Raw genomic sequence first — 24,051 nt, forward strand, 5'->3', positions numbered from 1 at the left:
CCCCATGTGACTCTACCCTCCCTAGCAACCGGGATTAAAAGTAATCCAAAAATGACCAGATTAGATAAATAAAAACAATTACATTACTGATTACAGTTTTAGTCATATCATTTGTAATCAGTACTGGACTGCGATTTTTAAGTAATCTAACTAGCACTGACAGCATATACTTTATATATACTGAACTCTGACTTGTTCAGGAAACAACTTTGCAGTGAATTAATTATGAAGAAAAAACAAAACTTGGCCTTCATTTAATATATATATATATAGCAGAGACAATAGATTAGAATATGTTAGATATATGCAAACATACAATCCATATACTGTAATCTGATTATGCACATTTACAAAAATGTAATTATGTTGCCCTTAATTAACCCTTAAGTGCATGGGAATTTCACCAAACACTCATGCCATCCCTATTCGTGTCTTTAGAGACCCGGCACGTATATCTATCTCAAATGGATCTACAAAATGCCCAGATAGTGTAGACATTTCAAAGCATTTTCAAGACAATTAGAAAATAATAGAATATAATATATTCAGATTTGTTGTTGTTTTATTTTTCATATATCTAAGAAATGATACAACAAATCAGGACAAATATAGAACAGGATTCATTACTTTCACACTAAATTTCATGAGACGAAACTGCCCGTTAAACAAATATTGAGCTACACATAACACATAAACTGCACATAAGCTACATAACGTATTTTCTCAGGCACTTATTGGGTCTAAATAGATGCACAAAATACATAATTTCACATTTTCCGAGTTTTACTTGCACGCAGTACTATGAATATAGTACTCATTTGTCTTGGAATAAATCAGAGAAATTGGTATCATGTGATAGTAAACTTATATAGATATGAAATAATCATACAAATATAATAAAGTGCAACCCATCCACCTTAACACCAGTTTTATTTTATCTTCGCTATATTTCCTTAACAGTTCAATCAATATTGTTTAAATAAAATAAAAAAGACAGAAACGAATCATCCAATACCAAATAAAGTGGACAACCCTGCTGCGAAAATGACGAAAGTGTCGTAGTGAAACCCCGCCTCACATACTCAGTTCTGGGGATTTCATCATTCAGTTCCGCGTTGTAGTGTTCCTCCTCTCGGTCCATGCTGTCTCTGCGGAGCGCAACATCAGCACTCCTCCTGAGGACCGGTCCACAAATCGTCACCGTCCGCTCGGTTCCGAGGGCCCGATCCAGTCCCATACGTCTGTGTGGTCCCCCTCCGATTAGACCGCTCTTTCTGTCCGCCTGTTTGAGGAAGAAGAGGAAGAGAGGCTTGTGGCTGGAGATATCTGAAGGACAGAAAATGGATGGCAACATTGAAGAGATTCTGGCTCCTTTGAGGCTGGCAGTAAAAGAGCAGGTACTACGACAATACAAAATAACTACGTTATGAAGAATGTGCCTCGTTGTTTTCAGACTGTCATGCATTGCATTAAACACATATTTGCCATTTAAATGAGTTGATGTCCTTCATTAAGTAATCAAATATATCTATTGAAATTATGCAAAATGGTTAAAAATAAAGTAATGCATTATATCAAAGATGATGTTTCTGGAAGACTATGGTGGCCATTGGTTTTATTTTGGGTTTATAATACTAGATGATTTAGCTGAGCAACGGTCTGTCAGTGCCACGTTTGAGATGAGCCATTCTGTCATACTCAGACCAATGAAGACTGAGGTTCAGGGAAATCACACACACCCTGTGTTTGGGTTAAAACAAAACTCAACCTATCTCTGGGAAGATATTGATGAATTATTTGCAAAGCAGGCCTATTCTTTGTTACCTAAATTACAAACACAACAAAGTCTGCATCTCAACACTTAGTGAAATGTCTTACCTAAACAGCATAATTTTGAATGTGTGCCTAATATGGTGTCCCAAAATGCAGTCTTGGTTGGTAGGTTTTATCTTATTGTAATATATATACACTGCGTGCCCAATTATCAGGCAAGTGAGTATTCTGATCTTATCATTATTTCCATGCACATTTTCCAACTCCAAACCATATAAACTTGAATACTTATTGGATTCAATCATTTTCAGGAGATATGTGTTTGTGTAATGAGGGAGGGTGTGGCGAAAGTGACTAACACCTTATATCAAGGTGTGCATAATTATTAGGCAGCTTCATTACCTCAGGTAAAATGGGCCAAAAAAAAAAAACGAGATTTAACTGACACTGAAAAGTCAAATATTGTAAAATGCCTTTCAGACGGATGCAACACTCTTGAAATAGCTAAACTATTGAGGCGTGACCACCGGACAATCGAACGTTTTGTTGCGAATAGTCAACTGGGGCGCAAAAAAAACGCATGGAGAAGAAAAGGCTCAAATTAACTGCAAAAGACTTAAGAATTAAACATGAAGCTACCAGGTACCCATTATCCCCCAGTTTCACCATATTCCAGAACTGCAACCTACCTGGAGTGTCCAGAAGTACAAGGTGTCAAGTGCTCAAAGACATGGCCAAGGTCAAGAAGGCTGAAACGTGACCACCACTGAATATATTCACAAGTTGAAGCGTCAGGATTGGGCAGAGAAATACCTGAAGATAGATTTTTCAAAGGTTTTATGGACCGATGAAATGAGAGTGACTCTTGATGGATGGGCCTGTGGCTGGATCACTAATGGACACAGGGCACCACTTCGAGTCAGGTGCCAGCAAGGTGGAGGAGGGGTACTGGTATGGGCTGCTGTCATTAAGGATGAGGTAGTTGGACCTTTTTGAGTTGAAGATGGACTGAAACTCAACTCTCAAACGTGCTGCCAGTTTCTGGAAAGTACTTTCTTAAAGCAGTGGTACAGGAAGAAGTCCTCAGCATTCAAGAAGGCCATGATCTTTATGCAGGACAGTGCTCCATCACATGCATCCAAGTACTCCACTGCTTGGCTAGCCAGCAAGGGTCTCAAAGATGCCCAAATAATGACTTGGCCCCCTTCCTCACCTGACTTAAATCCTACTGAGAACTTGTGGGCCCTTCTCAAATGTGAGATTTACAGTGAGGGAAGACAATACACCTCTTTGAACAGCATTTGGGAGGCTGTGGTTGCTGCTTCAGTGAAAGTTGATAAACAGATCAAGAAACTGACAGACTCCATGGATGGAAGGCTCATGGCAGTTATTGAAAAGAAGGATGGCTATATTGGTTACTGAATATTTTTGAAAGGCCAAAAATGTTATTTAATTGTCATTTTGTGTTACTTATTTGTTGCACCTGCTCTAAAAATTGAGAATAAACAATTGAGATGGGAGAAATTATTTTTGTAATTTAGTTACCTAATAATTGTGCACACTAATAGTTGCCTAATATTTGTGCACACTTATATATTTCCCTGAGAAAGACAAAACTCACTTTTTCTTTGTTAAACATTCAGGTTTTAGGTTCAATAACATTTTGGATTGACTGAGAGCATTGTGTTTGTTCAACAATAAAATTAAGTCTGAGGAATACAATTTGCCTAATAATTGGGCACGCAGTGTATATGTATGTATATTGTGTGCATATTATATATACAGTTGAAGTCAGAAGTTTACATACACTTAGGTTGAAGTCATTAAAACTCATTTTTTAATCACTCCACAGATTTAATATTACCAAAATATAGTTTTGGCAAGTCTTTTAGGACATGTACTTTGTGCATGGCATGAGTAATTTTTCCAACAGTTGTTTACAGACAAATTGTTTCACTTTTAATTGACTATATCATAATTCCAGTGGGTCAGAAGTTTACATTCACATTTTTACATTGCTTGTCAGACTGTATGATATGAACGCATTGATATTGCCATGGCACACTGTGCGACATTATGTCAGACTGCACGATATACATCATAGCCGACTGTGGTCCCAATTGTCCCGATCAGTGAACGTGACTCACGTTATGGGAATGTTGCGGAATAAAAGTGAAACGGCGAAATTTGCCCACCATGGAGGAGCGGTTTTTTTTTTTTCTCTCAAAGTCAGGACATTAGCATTTCCGTTTCTCCAATACCACTCATGAGCATAGGCTAACATTTACAAGAAAGATGGATTTTGTCAAATAGGCCAATAATAAGACAGCCTGATCACAAATACAGTAGATTACAGATGTTGAGAATGAACGTGAGTGCGGGAGGTAGCCTACAGTAATAATGAGCTACCACAAGCAAATATTCCTTGTGGAAATAAAAACACTTGTGGCCTGAAAAATTACAAACTTCACCGTTCACGTTGGAGAAAATAAAAAAGGTGGGTTATAGCACGTCTTTCTCCTCTTTTAGATTAGTAACCTATAAGGCCACGCAATATTTCGAAAATTCATAAAGGCTGATAATATATCACGTTTGCAGATTCCCTATGGATGATGCACAAACATAGATTTCTATAATTGTATCCAACTGTATTTGCTGATTTGGATTAAAACGTCCCATAAATACTTAACAGTATAAATTGTTCAATCTTTCTATTTTATTTATTTATTTATAAATAAAATTGGAGTGGTGTGAATCTTAAAGAAGTTTACAGACGTTTAAAGTAAATTTATTAAAAGTAAAATAGTCATTAAAATAAAGTTGTAAAGAAAATGTATGATAAATGTAAAGAAAAAAAATTTATTTTCATTTTGGAGCCAAAGCTTGGTATTTATTTAATTCAGAGAATAATGCTTTCATATTGCTGACATGTTACACTTTTCTCCAAGTATTTTTTGCTTATTTATTTATTAAAACTTTTTATATAAAATGAAAAGAAGAAAAAATTGCTTGAGTAGTGTGATAACAGGGCACAAATGTTGCTATGGTGCATACGTGGAGCAGGTTTCTTTTGGGTGCGAGAGAGTAGCGGAATATCTCATCTGGCCGTCGTAATAGCAGTCACGCTATATGGCTGCGATGCTAAATTTCAGACACTGCCCAAACTTCGTCGGAGGCTGAAGATCATCGCAAAGGCTATCAATCGACCGTCCGTGAACATGTTACACTGAACGTTGTAAGACTGCCGATTTTGCCTTGCAACGAGAGAAATCTTTTAGGATTCCTGAAATTTGTCTCAGACGGCAGATTCGTGGCAAAATCGTACAGTGTGCACCCGCCTTAAGTTAACTGTGTCTTTGAGCAGCTTGGAAAATTCCAGAAAATGATGTCAAGCCTTTAGACAATTAGCCAGTTAGCTCCTGACAAGAGGTTTACTGAATTGGAGGTGTACCTGTGGATGTATTTTAAGGCCTACCTTTGCATGACATCATGGGAAAATCAAAAGAAATCAGCCAAGACCTCAGAAAAAAATTGTGAGCCTCCACAAGTCTGATTCATCCTAGGGAGCAATTTCCAAATGCCTGAAGGTACCATGTTCATCTGTACAAACAATAGTATGCAAGTATAAACGCCATGGGACCACGCAGCCATCATACTGCTCAGGAAGTAGACGTATTCTGTCTCTTAGAGATGAACGTAGTTTGGTGCGACAAGTGGAAATCAATCCCAGAACAACAACAAAGGACCTTGTGAAGATGCTGTAGGAAACAGGTAGACAAGTATCTATATCCACAGTAAAACGAGTCCTATATTGACATAACCTGAAAGGCTGCTCGGCAGGGAAGAAGCCACTGCTCCAAAACTGCCATAAAAAACCCAGACTACAGTTAGCAAGTGCACATGGGGACAAAGATCTTACTTTTTGGAGAAATGTCCTCTGGTCTAATGAAATATTTTACTGTTTGGCCATAACGACCATCGTTATGTTTGGAGGAAAAAGGGTGAGGCTTGTAAGCCGAAGAACACCATCCCAACCGTGAAGCATGGGGATGGCAGCATCATGTTGTGGGGGTGCTTTGCTGCAGGAGGGACTGGTGCACTTTACAAAATAAATGGCATCAGGAGAAGGGAAAATTTGGTGGATATATTGAAGCAACATCTCAAGACATCAGCCAGGAAGTTAAAGCTCGGTCGCAAATGGGTCTTCCAAATGGACAATGACCCCAAGCACACCTCCAAAGTTGTTGCAAAATGGCTTAAGGACAACAAAGTCAAGGTATTGGAGTGGCCATCACAAACCTCTGACCTCAGTCCGATAGAAAATGTGTGGGCAGAACTGAAAAAGCGTGTACGAGCAAGGAGGCCTACAAACCTGACTCCATATACCAGTTCTGTCTGGAGGAATGGGCTAAAATTCCAGCAACTTATTGTGAGAAGCTTGTGGAAGGCTACCCAAAACGTTTGACCCAAGTTAAACAATTTAAAGGCAATGCTACCAAATACTAACAAAGTGTATGTAAACTTCTGACCCACTGGGAATGATGAAAGAAATAAAAGCTGAAATAATTAATTCTCTCTACTATTATTCTGACATTTCACATTCTTAAAATAGTTATTCTAACTGACCTAAGACAGGGAATGTTTTCTACGATTAAATGTCAGGAATTGTGAAAAACGTCCTGGTTACTTGTGTAACCTCCGTTCCCTGATGGAGGGAACGAGACGTTGTGTTGATGTAGTGACACTAGGGGTCACTCTTGGGAGCCCGAGACACCTCTGGTCTTTGATAAAAGGCCAATAAAAATTGTCGAGTGGTATTTGCATACCACTCCCCCGGACATACGGGTATAAAAGGAGCTGGTATGCAACCACTCATTCAGATTTTGTGCTGAGGAGCCGAGACAAGGTCCCGGCCATTTCAGCGTGTAGTTCAGCGTTGTGGCAGGAGGGATACAATGTCTCATTCCCTCCATCAGGGAACAGAGGTTACGCAAGTAACCATGACGTTCCCTATCTGTCACTCACTCAACGTTGTGTTGATGTAGTGACACTAGGGGTCCCTATACGAAACGCCGCAACTGGCTGAACTGTGTTACATGAACTGGCGGTGTGTGACGGGCAAACCACTGTGTGCCTCATAGCCAGCGCACCGGGCCGCCACGTAACCTCCCCCAACACTGTTATGAGTGTCGAACGGCCCTTTGGGGACAAGTCGACTGCCCAAAAGATAGAGACAGGCTAGCCTAGTCGTGGCCTCTTATCCTCTTTTTTTTTTTTTTTTTTTTTTTTAAATCTCCTCCCAAAAAAAAGGAATTAATCGACTGGGGCCACCAGGTCTAGTCGGGGTGGTGTCACTCCCAAGGGGAAGACACCGCGGAGACTACACCCCACCCAAGGGGGGGGGGTATATTGAATGGAAATACGTCACATGGTCTTGCCGAGCTTTGTCGGAAGTATGTCATGTGGAGAAGTCCCATGGTAGGTCCTACCCTGCAGGGGAGATGTTTCTACAAGCATAGTGACTGGGGCAGTGGGGACTCTGCCCAAAGAAGATGCAGTTTACCAACAGGGAAATGAATTAGCGGAAGATATACGTTGCATGGGGTTACCTACGGGGAACCACCACCTACCCCAGTACAGGGCTTAGTTAGCACGTGTACTGAGCCGGCAGCGAGTTTCTCCGCAAACTCGTCTGCTACAGGGCTCGGAGGAAATCATCTAGGGAGCACAGTTTGTGAACACTACTGGGAGTAAACAGCGCACGTCTTCAGCTCAGGGGAGGTGAAAGGTGCTATGCGCAAGCAATACACCCGGCCAGCTGTCCCGGACTTACCTGCTTGTGCGTGCCACTACACGGGACGAAACCGGTTCCACCCGCAGATTGTAGAATCTCACAAAGGTGTTGGGTGTTGCCCAGCCTGCTGCTCTGCAAATGTCTATTAGAGAGGCGCCACTGGACAAGGCCCAGGAGGCCACTACACCCCTGGTAGAATGGGCTCGTAGCCCTACCGGAGGCGGCACGTCCTGGGCGTGATATGCCATTGTTATGGCGTCAATGAGCCAGTGGGCGATCCTCTGCTTGGAGACAGCGCTTCCTTTCCGCTGTTCACCAAAGCAGACAAAGAGCTGCTCAGAGACTCTAAAGCTCTGCGTGCGATCCAAATAGATGTGTAAAGCGCGCACCGGACACAGCAACTTTTCACTGGGGGAAACACATCAGATCCAGCAGAGGTGAGTGAACGGTCAGCTCAGTAAACATCGACTGTTCAGCTCCGAAGATAAAATCTGAATGAGTGGTTGCATACCAGCTCCTTTTATACCCGTATGTCCGGGGGAGTGGTATGCAAATACCACTCGACAATTTTCACTGGCCTTTTATCAAAGACCAGAGGTGTCTCGGGCTCCCAAGAGTGACTCCTAGTGTCACTACATCGACACAACGTCGAGTGAGTGACAGATAGTTTAAATGTATTTGACTAAGGTGTATGTAAACCTCTGACTTCAACTGTGTGTGTGTGTGTGTGTGTGTGTGTGTATGTACACACATACACACTGGTGGCCAAAAGTTTGGAATAATGTACAGATTTTGCTCCAACGCTTTGTCCTTGAGTAATCATGCTAAATTGCTAATTTGGTACTAGAAAATCACTTTGTTTGATATAATGAACAGTTGAAAGCTATTTGGTTTGTTAAATGAAGCTTAACATTGACTTTGTGTTTGTTTTTGAGCTGCCAAAGTATGCAATAGACTGGCATGTCTTATGGTCAATATTAGGTCAAAAATGGCAAAAAAGAAACAGCTTTCTCTAGAAACTCATCAGTCAATCATTGTTTTGAGGAATGAAGGCTATACAATGCTTGAAATTGCCAAAAAACTGAAGATTTCATACAAAGGTGTACACTACAGTCTTTAAAGACAAAGGACAACTGGCTCTAACAAGGACAGAAAGAGATGTGGAAGGCCAGATGTACAACTAAACAAGAGGATAAGTACATCAGAGTCACTAGTTTGAGAAATAAACACCTCACATGTCCTCAGCTGACAGCTTCATTGAATTCTACCTGCTCAACACCAGTTTCATGTACAACAGTAAAGAGAAGACTCAGGGGTGCAGGCCTTATGGGAAGAATTGCAAAGAAAAAGCCAATTTTTAAACAAAAAAATCTAAAAGAAAAGGATAGAGTGGGCAAAGAAACACAGACATTGGACAACAGATAATTGGAAAAGAGTGTTATGGATCTTAACCCCATTGAGCTTTTGTGGGATCAGCTAGACTGTAAGGTGCGTGAGAAGTGCCCGATAAGACAGCCACAACTATGGCAAGTGCTACATGAAGCGTGGGGTGAAATGTCACCTTAGTATCTGGACAAACTGACAGCTAGAATGCCAAGGATCTGCAAAGCTGTCACTGCTGCATGTGGAGGATTTTTTGATGAGAGCTCTGAAATAGTTTAAGAAGTTCTGAAAAAAAGAATTCAAATTGTAATAGTAATTTTTCATGTTATTCATGTCCTGACTTTACATTGTGATCAGTTGAATGCCACTTTGGTGAATAAAAGTACCAATTTATTTTTCCATATGAGCAAAATCTGTACATTATTCCAAACTTTTGGCTGCCTGTGTGTGTGTGTGTGTGTGTGTGTATGTACAGTATGTATATACATATACAGTGTGTGTGTGTGTGTGTGTGTGTGTGTGTGTGTATGTATGTATGTATATATATATATATATATATATATATATATATATATATATATATATGTACACACACACACAAATACAGTTGAAGCCAAAAGTTTACATACACCTTAGCCAAATACATTTCAACAGTTTTTCACAATTCTTGACTTTTAATCATAGAAAGCATTCCCTGTCTTAGGTCGGTTAGGATCACTACTTTATTTTAAGAATGTGAAATGTCAGAATAATAGTAGAGAGAATGATTTATTTCAGCTTTTATTTCATCACATTCCCAGTGGGTCAGAAGTTTACATACACTTTGTTAGTATTTGGTAGCATTGCCTTTAAATTGTTTAACTTGGGTCAAATGTTTTGGATAGCCTTCCCCAAGCTTCTCACACTGTATGTATGTATGAATGAATGACACTTGTTAGTACCACCACAATAGTTTTTGGTTTGTATTTTAGTGATTATTTTAATTGTTTATTCTTTTCCATTATAGGGTGATCTTGTGCGTCAGTTGAAGGCAGAGAATGCTCCTGATGTAGATGTCACAAAGGCAGTAGCAGAGCTCAAAGCTCGGAAGAGAATCCTTGAGGCCAAAGTAAGGAACTGTTATTTGTTACCTGTTGTCTGTCGCTGTAAGGTTCTGTGAAATTCCATGAAGATTTGAAATGAGTGCATCTTCTTTGACAGCTTGAATAGGTGACTTGTATTTCATTTTGTTTTGTCTGTCCTGTTGTACTCATCCCTTTTTGCAGGAGCTTTCCTTACAGTCCAAAGATGACATTGTGGACCGAACCAAGATGGAAGACACTCTAAAAAGACGGTTCTTTTATGATCAGGCATTTGCCATATATGGGGGTAAGTCTTTTCAGGGTATCCATCCATCCGTCTGTCCGTGTTTTGACGGTGGGTTTTGGGCAGGGCAGGAGGTTAGTGCAAATTACATGTTTTGTGCATTGAACTTTGAAAAGTGCATCATTGAACGCGGAATGAAAATTAAACAATTTGTACAATATCACAAAATACCATAATCCAAAACGAAAAAATCGTTTGCATTGGCTTTAAGATTTCTGTCTGTTATTGCACCAATAGCCTGTCTTAAACGTCAGTAACATGTAAACTTAAATGGCTAAAAATATTCAAGAATGTCAAAATCTGTTAATATAGCTATCTAAACTGAAAATTTCAACAAGATTAAATATCAGTAAACAGCTGGACAATAATTAAATGGTTCACTCCTATCTCCACTGAAAACTTCAACATTTTTTCAACAGGGATAAAAATAACATTTTCTGGTTTTAGAGAGGACCTCACCGGGGTTACGATGTTTCCAGCAGTACTGAATACACGTTCCTTCAACAAAATTAGGTGTTTTTTTTTGTTTTTTGTTTTTTATTGTATTTTTTTTTTTTGTTTTTTTTATTCCGAAAACAAAGAAGAGATGGAACATAATATTCATCTTCAGGATAATTTAACAATTAAATTCTGTTGACGAAAATATGACATGAAATAAATAAGATATTACCATGCATGTACAGTTGTATTTAGAAGAAGAAAAAAACATGTTGAATAAAACCTTGTCAAAGAATCCAGTCATAGTATTTTCAGGAGATTACCATCTGAGCTGCGGGAGCTAAACACTGAAAAACTGAAGTGCTGTTTTAAAAATGCATCCTAAATTACATTAATCAGCTATATCAACCACATAATAATATTACCACTTACATCTTCACATACAATGAAGCGAAAGCAGAGCTGAACCTAAAAGTTGTGTTCTGGATGTGTAACTTGCATTGTGAATAGGCCGATGCTGTAACAATGCACTATGTAGTACAAAATCCTAAAGTCTCTAAAGAACAGAAAATTAATACCGCTCTAGCATGAAGAATGAACAACACCATAGTTAAGGATCCAATATTTCACTATACTCCTATGTGAATATTTCATTAATTTCAGATTTTCGCAAGGTCTTATAAGTTGATACATTTATGTGCAAATTGCTGGTGTCCGTCCATCCATCCATCCATTCATCCAACCAAACTAATTGTTTGTTTCTTTTTTTTGTCTGAGAAAGGCGTGAGCGGTCTGTATGACTTCGGGCCTGTTGGTTGTGCTCTGAAGAACAATATCCTTCAGGTGTGGAGGCAACATTTTATCCAAGAAGAGCAGATTTTAGAGATTGACTGCACAATGCTCACACCTGAACCTGTTCTCAAGTGAGCTCATCTGTCCATTCATACTTTGAGTTCACTAGACAATCTGTTGCTCTGGCATTGTCTCTGGAATAGCTCTCATTTACTGTTTTTGTGTTCTGCATTTAAGGACATCAGGGCATGTGGATAAGTTTGCTGATTACATGGTAAAGGATGTCAAGAATGGAGAGTGTTTTCGTGCCGACCATCTCCTTAAAGGTACATTCTTGTTTCTTAATACAACAACATCTGCTCCAGTAGTATGTGTTGATTGCTTTGAGAAATCAGGTCAGATCTGTTTTCAAGTGAAATGACTTGCCCCTGGCCTTAGTCGGTGTTCTGCGGTAAAGGAAAACGGTGGTATCAGTTAAAAGGGTTTATCAGGGGAACCGTCAGACTCCATCATCTGTAGACCACCAACCAGACTGCAAAGACAGAGTTCTTTATCAAAACACTTTAACAATTTGCATTGTGAAGTAGCCATGTAAATATGTTGTCACTAGGCTCTCTTTGAATTTGAGACTAAGATACCAAGGTGGACCAAGATACCAAGGTGCTTACAGGGATAGTTCACACAAAAAATGAAAATTCTCTCATGATTTACGCGCCCTCAATCCACCCCAGTTGTGTATGAATTCAGAACACAAGTGAAGATTTTTAGAAGAATATTTCAGCTCTTTAGGTCCATACAATGCAATTGAATGTTGGCCAGAACTTTGAAGGCTCAAAAAGGACATAAAGGCAGCATAAAGGTAATCCATAAAACGGCAGTGGTTAAATCCATATCTTCTAAAGCGACTTCTTGGGTGTGGGTGAGAAACCGATCAATATTTATGTTCTTTCTTTTTTTTTTTTTTTTTTTACTGTAAATCTAGACTTTTACTTTCACTTCCACATTCTAGTATGAAAGTGTTTTCCACATTCAGCCACCTACTGGTTGGGGCTGGTCAAAGGTGGAGGTTTATAGGGATGGCATGAGGGTGAGTAAATTATGAGAATTTTCATTTTGGGTGAACTATCCCTTTAACTTTTTACTTGAATGCTCTGTGGTAGAAATGTATAGCTGGCAAGTCGCAAAAATGTAGTGTTATTATTGGAGGTGTAATTATTGTTGAGGAAACTGTTTAGTCAGGCTTAATCCTCAGTTTTAGTCACACCATAAAACCTGATCTAGTAAGAATTTATAGTTGAATGTAAAATACTTGATTAACATTTAAAAAAAATTTTTTTTTTTTATTAGAAACAGACTTCTTAATTATTGTACATTGTAATGTTTGAAATTGGACATTTTAATACAGGCTTTACTGATAATATTTACCATTAATTTTTGTTTTCTCAGCTCATCTACAGAAATTAATGAGTGACAAGAAATGTCCTGCAGAAAAGAAAACTGAAATTGAGAGTGTCATCACACAGGTATGTGTCACTTTGAAGAACTGTCTCTCTAAATATGGCAGTGTTGATTTCACGACTAGCATTTTGGAGTGAAACTTTTATTTTGGAAAATGAGCATTTGTCTTAGAGAAGTAGTTATTTGATTGATACATTGATCAGTTGTATTCTGCTCTTTTTAGATGGATAACTACACTCAGCAGGAGCTGGCAGATTTGTTTGTGCAATACAATGTCAAGTCGCCCAGTTCAGGAAATGATCTTACACCTCCCATCTCATTTAACCTGATGTTCCAAACCTCCATTGGACCTGGGGGGAACATGCCAGGGTACGCTTGGCACCCACCGCCTGATGACATCCTGCTCTTGATTTTGTTCCTAGAGTAAGACATTTTTTGCATTAGATGATGTTCATTTGGTTTACATTATTTCCTCAGCTATTTGAGGCCAGAAACTGCTCAGGGAATCTTCCTCAACTTCAAACGTCTTTTGGAGTTCAACCAAGGGAAGCTGCCTTTTGCTGCAGCCCAGATCGGAAACTCCTTCAGAAATGAGATCTCGCCTCGCTCTGGATTAATTCGTGTCAGGTGTGGGTTATGATATTCTTTGAAAATAAATCTGACCAATTGTTTGTGCGTCACAGAAGTGTTTCTATTAGGATCTCACATGAAGTAATGATGTGGATATTTCTCTCCTTTTAGAGAGTTTACGATGGCTGAGATTGAGCACTTTGTCGATCCGAATGAAAAGGTTCATTTCAAGTTCTCCAATGTTGCCGATCTGGAAATCATGCTTTATTCTTCCAAAGCACAAACCAGTGGGCAATCTGCCAAAATAATGAGGCTGGGTGATGCAGTGGAGCAGGTCAGGAAAGATTTATTGATTTATTCTCGATTTATTCTGTATTGATTATGATTAACAGTTATCGGTTGTACTAACAAACATCTTTGCTTTGAAGGGAGTCATCAACAACTCCGTCTTGGGCTACTTTGTTGGAAGGATCTACCTTTATCTGGTCAAAGTGGGTGTGGCAAAGGACAAACTTCGTTTCCGTCAGCACATGGACAACGAGATGGCTCACTACGCCTGTGACTGCTGGGATGCTGAGACCAAAACTTCTTATGTATGTTCGGTGTTGCCTTGAATACATTCCCCACCATTCTGACTTAACCTGGTGTTTATACTGTATGTGTATAAAGGCCATCAAATTAAAATTTAAAAAAAAATGCACATTCGAATGCTAAAATGAGCATTTGAATTTTGGATGTGTGTCAAGCACTGATGATGACTTTCATCCTTGGGCTAAAACAGATGCAGTGCAAAAAATAAAACAGAACGCAGGTGTCTGGTGAGGCATTAAAAGGTTGAATTTCCTTATTAAATTGACACAGCGGCTAAAAAAATGCATTGTTACTGCACAAGATGCAGAAAAAAAACGCAACTGTCAAAAACATCTGTCTAGAGCATGCTTGCATAGAAAAAGGTGGTTGTGTTTGGGGTGAATGGCCCCTTAGGTGGAGGTGTTTGGAGGTTTTCTTGAATATGCTTTGCTGTCATATCAGCGTCATGCTGCATAAGAATTAGGTACGTACAGACAACTGTATTTAATGAAAAACACTGCGGTACCGCTGGTGTTATCAAGCTTGAATCCGTGGTAATACTATGGCACCGGTACAGGCTACTGTACTACTAAATGAACATAGAACTGTCTATTTAAGCGTTTCTTTTCTCTGTTTATTTTTTTACTTAATATTTGAGAATATGACCGGGCTAGATCTTTTGACTTGATCATTTTAAACACACTTGTTAACAGCCAGATATGTTCTTTGCAATAAACAATAGCTACAACACAGTGCTGATTGGTTTATATACTGTAAATGTGTTGCACCCACTTGTGAATGTAGGAGGCAATGTCGGTTTAAAAATCAGATGTCTTGTACATTTTTCCCCCTTCCTGAAATGATATCTTTTAATTTAGAATATAATTAGAATTTTGGTAATATTTCAGTGAACATTTAGAATTTAGTTTCTCAGCCCTGTTGACAGCCTAATGTGTGTTTGTATGTGCTGTTTTTCAGGGTTGGATCGAGATTGTGGGGTGTGCTGATCGCTCATGTTATGATCTTTTGTGCCATGCACGGGCCACCAAAGTCCCTCTGGTTGCTGAGAAGCCCTTAAAGGAACCCATATCCTTTTTTATTTTTTTTATCACTTTAAACATTAAACCCCCACTATATCCCCTCCCACCCCACCCTGATCCCCCCACGAACACCCCTGTGGTTAATAGTATATAGACACACACACAGAAAAAAAACACAAAACTAAAACAACAACAAAAAATAAAATAAAATACAATAATCAAGTATAATTAAAAAAATAAATAAACGAAAACTCGAAACAAAACTCTAAATTACTCCCTCCACAGCCCCTCCTCAAGATTTTATAATTGCCCCATTTCTTATTGTAAGAATCCCTAACTCCCATCCTTATGCTCGACCCCTCCTGGAAGGCAGCCACCCTCCCCATCTCCGCGCACCACTCCGGGAGCGAGGGTGCTCCATCCGACTTCCAACTCCTCAAAATAACCTGCCTACCAATCATCACACTGGTCAAAACCCAGTCCTTCATGTACTTATCCTCCAAATCCATGACCTCCCCATCTCCCAAAATACAGAGTCTGGCGCAGAACGAGACCTGAGTGCCCAACACATCACACACAAAACTTTGCACCTTCAGCCAAAATACTTGGATCTTACGACACCCCCAAAAAACATGGGTGGTGTCTCCATCTTCAGAATGGCATCGCCAGCAGATGGGTGTGTCCTTAAGACCAAGCCTATACAATCTAGAGGGGGTCCAGTAAAATCTATGTAAAATCTTAAATTGCATAAGGCGAACCCTTGCATCTCTAGATGCAGACTTGATATTTTTTAGAATCCTAGCCCACACTCCCTCCTCCAATAACAAATTTAAATCTTCCTCCCATAATCTTTTGAGAGAATTTAAAGCTCCGTCCCCCAGACTCTGAATTAGCAGGGAGTAATACACTGATGCCTCATGACCCTTCCCAAAAGCAGCAATCACCACTCCCAGAGTATCTGCTGCTATATAGGGGTGCGTGCTACTCCCAAAAACAGTGCAGAGCAGGTGACGCAGCTGTAAATATTTATAAAATTGAGATCTTGGAATCCCAAAATGTTGAATCAAATTCTCAAAAGATCTCAATACTCCAATTTCATATAGGTCACCAAGTGTATTAACCCCCCTCACAATCCAATCTGACCAACAGAAAGGGGACTTATTAATACATAGTTTAGGGTTCAGCCATATGCTCGAGGCTACGTTTAAATAAATATCAGAATTAAACACTCTGGACACTTTTGTCCTTATTGAGTGCAAATGCAAAATAACGGGGTGTGACTTAACCTCTCCGGCTAGTTTAATCGAAAGGCTTTGCAGTGGCGAGATGATGGGGCAAGAACTTCCTTTTCAATACAAAACCAGGGAGTGGCTCTCTTAGGTGGAAGCGACCAATGAGCCAAATGTCTAAGACTGAATGCATAATAATAAAACAAAATCATGGGTAGGCCTAACCCACCTTTGTCAATCGGCCTATGTAACTTATTGAAATTTAACCTGGGACACTTACCATTCCAAATGAAGGACTTCGCTATGCCATCAAATTGCTTGAAATAAGAGAGGGGGACATCTGCAGGGAGAGACTGTAGCACGTAGTTGAATTTTGGAATACAATTCATTTTAATAACATTAACCTTCCCAATCATCGATAAGTGTAATGAAGCCCACCTGTCCACATCATTCGAAAACCTTTTTATTAAGGGATCAAAAGTAACTCTTGACTAAATCAGACAAATTTGATGGGAATAAAATTCCCAAATACTTAATTCCCTGTTTGGGCCACTGGAAGGCACCCGGCTGGAAGGCTGTTACTGGACAGTACGCTGTCAAAGCCAAAGCTTCGGATTTAGACCAATTGACTTTGTATCCTGAGAATTTGGAAAAGGAGTTAATAATTCTGTGGAGGCAAGGCATAGATCTAGTAGGGTCGGAGACGAATAATAAAATATCATCTGCGTAAAGCAGAAGCTTATGCGCCACACCTCCCGCAATCACCCCTGGAAAATCATCCTCCTTTCTTATTGCAGCTGCTAATGGTTCCAGGGCAAGACAGAACAATAATGGGGAAAGAGGGCAACCTTGCCGGGTGCCTCATCCAGAGTAAAATAATCTGAAATTAACCCATTTGTTTGTACCGCTGCTACAGGGTGTCTATAAAGTAACTTAGTCCAACCAATAAATGTACTCCTGAACCCATACAGTTCCAAAATCTTAAAAATAATCCCATTCTACCATATCAAACGCCTTTTCGGCGTCAAGTGAGATGGCAGCGACCGGAGATTGATCATTCGCTACTGACCACATGGTATTGATGAGACGCATAATATTATCAGAAAAGCTACAGCCTCGAATAAACCCCACCTGATCAATATGTATAAGTGATGTCATAACTTTACTTAATCGATTAGCCAGAATTTTGGACAACATTTTTACATCTAACTGGATCAGGGAAATTGGGCGGTAACTTTTACACTCACTTGGATCTTTGTCCTTATTAAAAATCAGACTGATCCGGGCTTGCATCATGGTTGGAGGAAGATTTTTACACATCCTGTGAAGCGTCAATGTTGCTCTAGGTGATTTACACACTTTTTCTTCACTGTTATCAAGGACTGAGTCCATCAAAAGATTAAAGTCTCCTCCCAATATTATATCATGAGGGGTGCCAGCAGCATGCAACATCCCTTCAGGATCTATAAAAAAGCCCTGATCATCAGCGTTAGATGTGTAAATATTAACCAAAATCAACCTTTGCCCTTGAATTTCAGCTAAAACAATAAAGATTCTCCCTAATTTATCTTTAGTCTGTTTGAGACATTTGAATTGTAAATGTTTATTTACCAATATAATGACTCCCTTGCTCTTACTTGAGCCAGCACTTAAGAAAACATGTCCACCTCATATCTTCCCAAATTTTTCAGCTTCCTGCGGGGAGAGATGTGTTTCTATATCATATTTCTTACGTTTAAGAAAAGTAATAATCTTCCTTCTTTTTATGGGGTGCCCCAACCCATTCACATTCCATGTGGAGAGAGATAGTACACTCATATTAACATTTGACATTTTGATATAGTAGAAAAAATAAATTGTGTCAAAAGCAAAATTATACAGACCACATTCCCCATTAGTGAAACAATCAAACCCTGAACATCCCCCCGAACAAAACAAACAGAAAAAAGAAAAATGTGCGCATTAACCCTGCACACGAAAGCGCCAACCGGCGACAATCCCTCTAAACTCAAAAGGTCCATGAATGCACACGAGCCCCCACGACATCTTTGCCATTGGATTGCTCAATTTAATTACATAACAGAAAATACTTTGTAAAATAAACCCCAGCCAATAGGAAGAATGAACACAAAGAACGTGTAGATTCATTCACAGAACTGTCTCAGAGGTGTGGTGATCTACAAAACAAATTCCAGCTGATATAAAACCGTTCAGATTCCTCAGACAAACGAATGTTCAGTGAGCCGGCTGATATGAGTTCAGCGGATGACGTAATCATTCCAGTGTCCCGTAAAAATACTCAACAAAACTAACTCCAGCCAGCAGGAGGAATAAGCACGAAGAACGAACAGATTAATCCACAGCTGTTCCTAAGGAATGTTATTCAATAGAACAAGCTCCAGCCGCTAGGCGGAACCAATACAAAAAGAAACAAAACCAGCATCCTGGTTCCTCAGATGGTCGAGTCAATTCACTTGGAGGCCGCATAAAAGTATATACCATGACTTACACAATCCGTCAACTTTATAAAAGACATCCTTTGCGTGAGCATGTAGAAATTTTGCGGTCAGCCGTAGTGTCCACTCTCAAACTGGCCGGGAACTTCAATGCAAAAGTAATCTTTCATCAATGCAAAAGTTTCTTTAAGGAAAAGTGTTATTCACAAAACAAACTCCAGGCGCTCGGCGGAGCCAACGCAAAAAGAAAAAAGAAACCAAAATGACGCCCAGCTTCCTCAAAAGCCAGAGTAGGTACAGCGAGTCGACCCACTCACATGAGAAACACCCAATGGTTTACTTACCCATTGATTCAAAAAAGACATTGCCTGATTGGGACATGTAAATACTTTGCGACCGTCCTTCGTTTCTATTCTCAGTTTGGCCGGAAACATCAGAGCAAAAGTGATCTTTCACTGATGTAAGAGTTTCTTACATTCCTTGAACCGATCGCGTTTCTCTCTTGTCGAACTCGCAAAGTCCGGGAACAAGAAAATATTATGGTTCTTCCAAGAAAGCTTCCCTTTGCTCCTCGCCTGGCGCAACACAACTTTATCGGTTGATCTCAGAAATCTGGCCAGAATCGATCGGGGCCTTTCTCCCTCAGCAAATCTGTGAGCTGGGACTCTGTGAGCTCGCTCGATTTCCAGCTTGTGGCCTGTTATGTCTAGCAGACTCGGGAAAAGCTCATCTAGGAATTTCAACATATCTTTGCCCTCCTCATGCTCAGGAATTCCAACAATTCGAACATTATTCCTGTGGCTTCTATTCTCAAGATCTTCAAGCTTTTCAAGGAGATGTTCCAAATCAATGTTGGTCGCGGGCGGATTAGCGGTTAATTCCCTCTCCGAAGATTCCATACAATCGATTCGTCTCTCAACATCAGTCACTCTTGTAACTAAATCAGAGAATTTTATTTCCATCGCTGTAATTGATTGACGTATTACAGCGAGATCCTCCAAGTCAGCAAGAACCTTTGTCAACATCACCGACATGTTGGACAACTGGCACTGGATCTCCTCTCCCGCTGCACCATCCAAATCGAGTCCCCGGTCTGTAGGCCTGTTGGGGCTTTCATCCTGAACACGTAAGTGTCTTTTAATGTCTCTAGAGCCCGAGGATTTTGACTTCTTTGCCATGTTTTGCCTCAAAGAGCAAATGTGTAAATGGGTGTAACAAATTTCACCAGATTATAACATGAAAATAATTTAAAATTTAGCAAAGTGCGCAGAGCTCGTCGCTAACACGTCTGCTTCTTGCGTGGCGTCACGTGACCCCCCTATCCTTTACTTTTCTAATAACAATCATCTGAGTATTTTAATGGGATCTGACCCACCTCAGCATAACATTTTGGTTTGTTTTGCTACAGACATTGCATGTAGAGATTAAAGCCAGTATCAAAATTGTAACCTTTAACTGCTTCACACAAAGTTGTAAATGTTGTCCAGTTCGAGCCAAACAAAGGAGCCATTGGCAAAGCATACAAGAAGGATGCCAAACTCGCCATGGAATATCTTGCCATCTGTGATGAATGCTTTATCACGGAGCAGGAGAAGCTCCTCAGTGAGAATGGGTAAATATCAGCTACAACTAGTAGGCTCACATGCACACTTTTTCAAATTTTCTGTGTTAATGGTAGGGGTAAAATTGTGGAATGCTACAGAATGGCTTTGAACATGATTGAATGTGTTAAACGCAGATGAGTTCTGTATTCTAATTGGTATCTGAAAGCATTATCAATGTTTCCTTCATGTCTGCAGTGAGTTCACCATTGAGACTGAGGGCAAGACTTTCAAACTCACCAAGGACATGGTTAACGTCAAGAGGTTCCAGAAGACCCTGCATGGTAAGAGGCAGAAGCTATGTTGTTTATGTTAACATAAAGAAGACTTGGAAAGTAAGTTTGTTAGCAGAATTAAATGGATGTGTTCTTCTCCCACAGTTGAGGAGGTTGTACCAAATGTGATCGAACCCTCATTTGGCATCGGGAGAATTATGTACTCCATCTTTGAGCACACATTCCGTATCAGAGAGGGTGACGAACAAAGAACCGTAAATATAGTATTCTGAATTAATCTGTTTTAATTTACAATTGTAATTTGATTGGCTTTTAATTAACTGCCCTACTTTCTCTGTTTAGTATTTCAGCTTCCCTGCCACTGTTGCACCATACAAATGCTCCGTCCTTCCATTGAGCCAAAATCAGGAATTTATGCCTTTTGTTAGAGAATTATGTGAGTAATAACAAGGGATGCACCGATATGAAATATTTTTGCCAGTACTGATACTGATTTTTAAGAAAAACTATAGGCCGATATCAAAATTTTGCCACTCTGCTTTTGTCATCAGATCACTGTTTTACTTAAGAATTATGCTTTAAAAATGTACAAAGAGGTGCAAAAGCTTTTTTACTGTTCCAACAATAAATTATTTCTATTGAACATGGATTGGATCTGTTGAACACATGAGAGCCACAATAAAAGATAAATAGAAGATAAACATATTTAAAAAGATTAAAAAAATAACTAAATATGATAACATTATGATTGATAAGAAAAACAGGCTATTTTGTACTTCTAAAACGTTGCACTTCTGTTTTTGCAGTTCAAAACAAAAGAACTCACATTTTACACATATGTACTGTATGTGATGGAATATTACAAATGAATTCTATGCATATGTTGAGCAATACCACAGAAATGTTAACCACATCATGGAAAAATAAAAAAAATTTAGCCAAAGAAACAAAACTCCCTTTTAAGTTCTATATTGTAATGTTGTATTCATGGGTAGTGCTATTTAGACCGCTAGAGGGCGCCAATTGTTCACACAGCGCTGACTGAAGCGCAGAATGCAGACTATATTTTAAAACGCAGCCTTTCAAGATTTAGTAATTGTGCAATGCCACATTGTGATTTTTCCTAATTCAGTTAGTCATGCAGCATTAATGGATATCATACTGATGTCTCAGAAGTCAAAGTCTGCTGGTTTCAAAGCATTTTGGATGGTTTCCCTCTAGGAGTGTAACGGTTCTCTGTAAAAAAACGAACTCTACGGTTCGCCACCCACAGTTCGGGAAGCACTGGCACAAGTTTAGGTCAAGAAAACAAAGCGTCAAACAGACAGGCACAGTTACAACCTCCGCTAATGCACCTGTATGGCCCTGTAGATGGATGCTCTGCCTGTGTTTCACGTGGGTCAAATTAATGACATCACTGTTCTGCAAGCTTTGTGAGTATTTGAAAATGGCAAGTGGAGAAAACGAGCCGCTGATAGAGAAGCCCCCTCATGTAGCGTATTAGTGCAGGTATTAAGGTAAAATGTTGATTTAGTAATTAGAGAATGTTTTTTTTTTTTTTTTTTTTTTAGTTAAGGACCCTGATAAAAATTAACCATGGTTTTACTATAGTAATATTGTGGTAACCATGACTGCTGTCACCATGGTTTTCTGTGCAGAAATTATTGTTTTGATACAGTTAACCATGGTTTTATAACAGTAATACTGTAGTTTCTATATAGTAACCATGATTTTACTATATATTGTAACCATGACAGTAACCATGTTTATATTATGGTTACTATGATTTTACTACAAATGCCATGGTTAAACTATGGTTACTGTTGTAAAACAATGATTGTTATTTAAGGGCAAACCTGTTGGAAGTGTTTACCAAATAGATTATTCTTTGTATTTGGCAGTAATATTTTTTTTTTCTGAACAAAGCAAATACTGTACTGAAACTGTGACCCTTAAACCGTGATACAAACCAAACCGTGAGAAATTTGAAATGTTACACCCCTATTTCCCTCATCATGTAGCCTGTAGCTAAGTGCTGCTTTCACAACTGTCACATCTGTTTATGGTGTTTTTTCCACATTAATGTGAGAACGAGAGACAAGTATTATTAAATATTACGTTCTTGGGAGTGCCAACCCTTCTACAGTACATGTTGTGGCTAAAATTATTTCTGGATTGTGTATTTGAATTCACAGTTTTTACAAAGTGTGTTACGAATTAATTATAAATAAACCATCGGTTTTTCATATCAGCATTTTCATGCTTATAACCAATATGCCGATGACCAAATTAAAATCAGTAATTGGCTGATAAAAATCGGCAGCCGATACATCGGTAAATCTCTAGTAATACCATTTCTTCTCAACTGTCATTTAAAACAATTTATCAATGTTATTCAAATATGTTTTAATTGTGTAATTAATGTGCCGTTCATGCGTTGCTTTGGTCTACAGCTGAAGCCCTGACCAGGAATGGCGTCTCCCACAAAGTGGATGATTCTTCAGGATCTATCGGAAGACGTTATGCCAGAACGGATGAAATCGGTGTGGCATTCGGTATCACCATTGATTTTGACACCGTCAACAAGACGCCCCACACAGCCACTCTGAGGGACCGCGACTCCATGAGGCAGATCAGGGCTGAGGTAATAATACTGTTTAAAATCAGACTAGTAATTCATTTGTTCAGTTGTTCAATTCATGTTAATGCTATTTTCATTTCATTTGTCATGTTTAATGCATGTTTAATTCCAGGTTCGTGAGTTGCCCGAAATAGTCCGTGACCTGGCCAATTGCGCCATCACATGGGAAGAGGTGGAAAGCAAGTTCCCAATCTTTGAGGGCCAGGAAACCAGCAAAAAGGAAACAGTGGAGGAGTAAACTGACTATACCTATATCTCATCTTCCTCTTTGACTGGAGACAGTCGTGGACATTTTTACATTTGCATTCATAGGATCAAATTTATGGCTATTGTAATGTTTAACCAATCAATGTGCACACCAATGGCAATTGATGTGTTGCACACAACTGCATCTACCACTTTAATTGAGTACACAATCAAGGATTCTCTATAAGGACCTAATTAAACACATGTTTAAAGGGATAACGGTAATTCTTTTTCTGTACTAGTAAAGGGATATCACCATTCCTGTTCATGGGCTGATACATTGAAGAGACATGGTAAAATAAATCAAGCCAGCACTTTCTGGACCTATAAGAGTGTGTTCAGTGAATTTTTGATCAGGTACACAACGCTAATAGTCATCTGCTATGGCTTAATTTGCTTGATAAACTAAAACCTGAACTTTAGCAAAAGATGTATTAAATATGTTGGCCACATGGTGGT

At 39.3% G+C, this 24,051-nt stretch overlaps 1 protein-coding gene across 1 annotated transcript; it reads left to right on the forward strand.

The window, feature by feature from the left end:
• The first annotated feature begins 1,106 nt into the window (after positions 1-1,106).
• On the forward strand, positions 1,107-23,922 carry gars1 (glycyl-tRNA synthetase 1). Its single transcript, XM_051687087.1, has 17 exons — positions 1,107-1,397; positions 9,957-10,058; positions 10,216-10,318; positions 11,535-11,676; positions 11,783-11,871; positions 12,992-13,068; positions 13,227-13,372; positions 13,481-13,630; positions 13,745-13,907; positions 14,002-14,166; positions 15,122-15,228; positions 20,334-20,480; positions 20,668-20,753; positions 20,850-20,959; positions 21,048-21,141; positions 23,159-23,349; positions 23,459-23,922. The coding sequence occupies exons 1-17, from the start codon at positions 1,140-1,142 to the stop codon at positions 23,582-23,584; spliced, it is 2,256 nt and encodes a 751-aa protein (XP_051543047.1). The 5' UTR covers positions 1,107-1,139; the 3' UTR covers positions 23,585-23,922.
• The last annotated feature ends 129 nt before the right edge of the window (positions 23,923-24,051 follow it).

This window comes from Myxocyprinus asiaticus, chromosome 44 (assembly GCF_019703515.2).
Source record: "Myxocyprinus asiaticus isolate MX2 ecotype Aquarium Trade chromosome 44, UBuf_Myxa_2, whole genome shotgun sequence".
NCBI lineage: Eukaryota > Metazoa > Chordata > Actinopteri > Cypriniformes > Catostomidae > Myxocyprinus > Myxocyprinus asiaticus.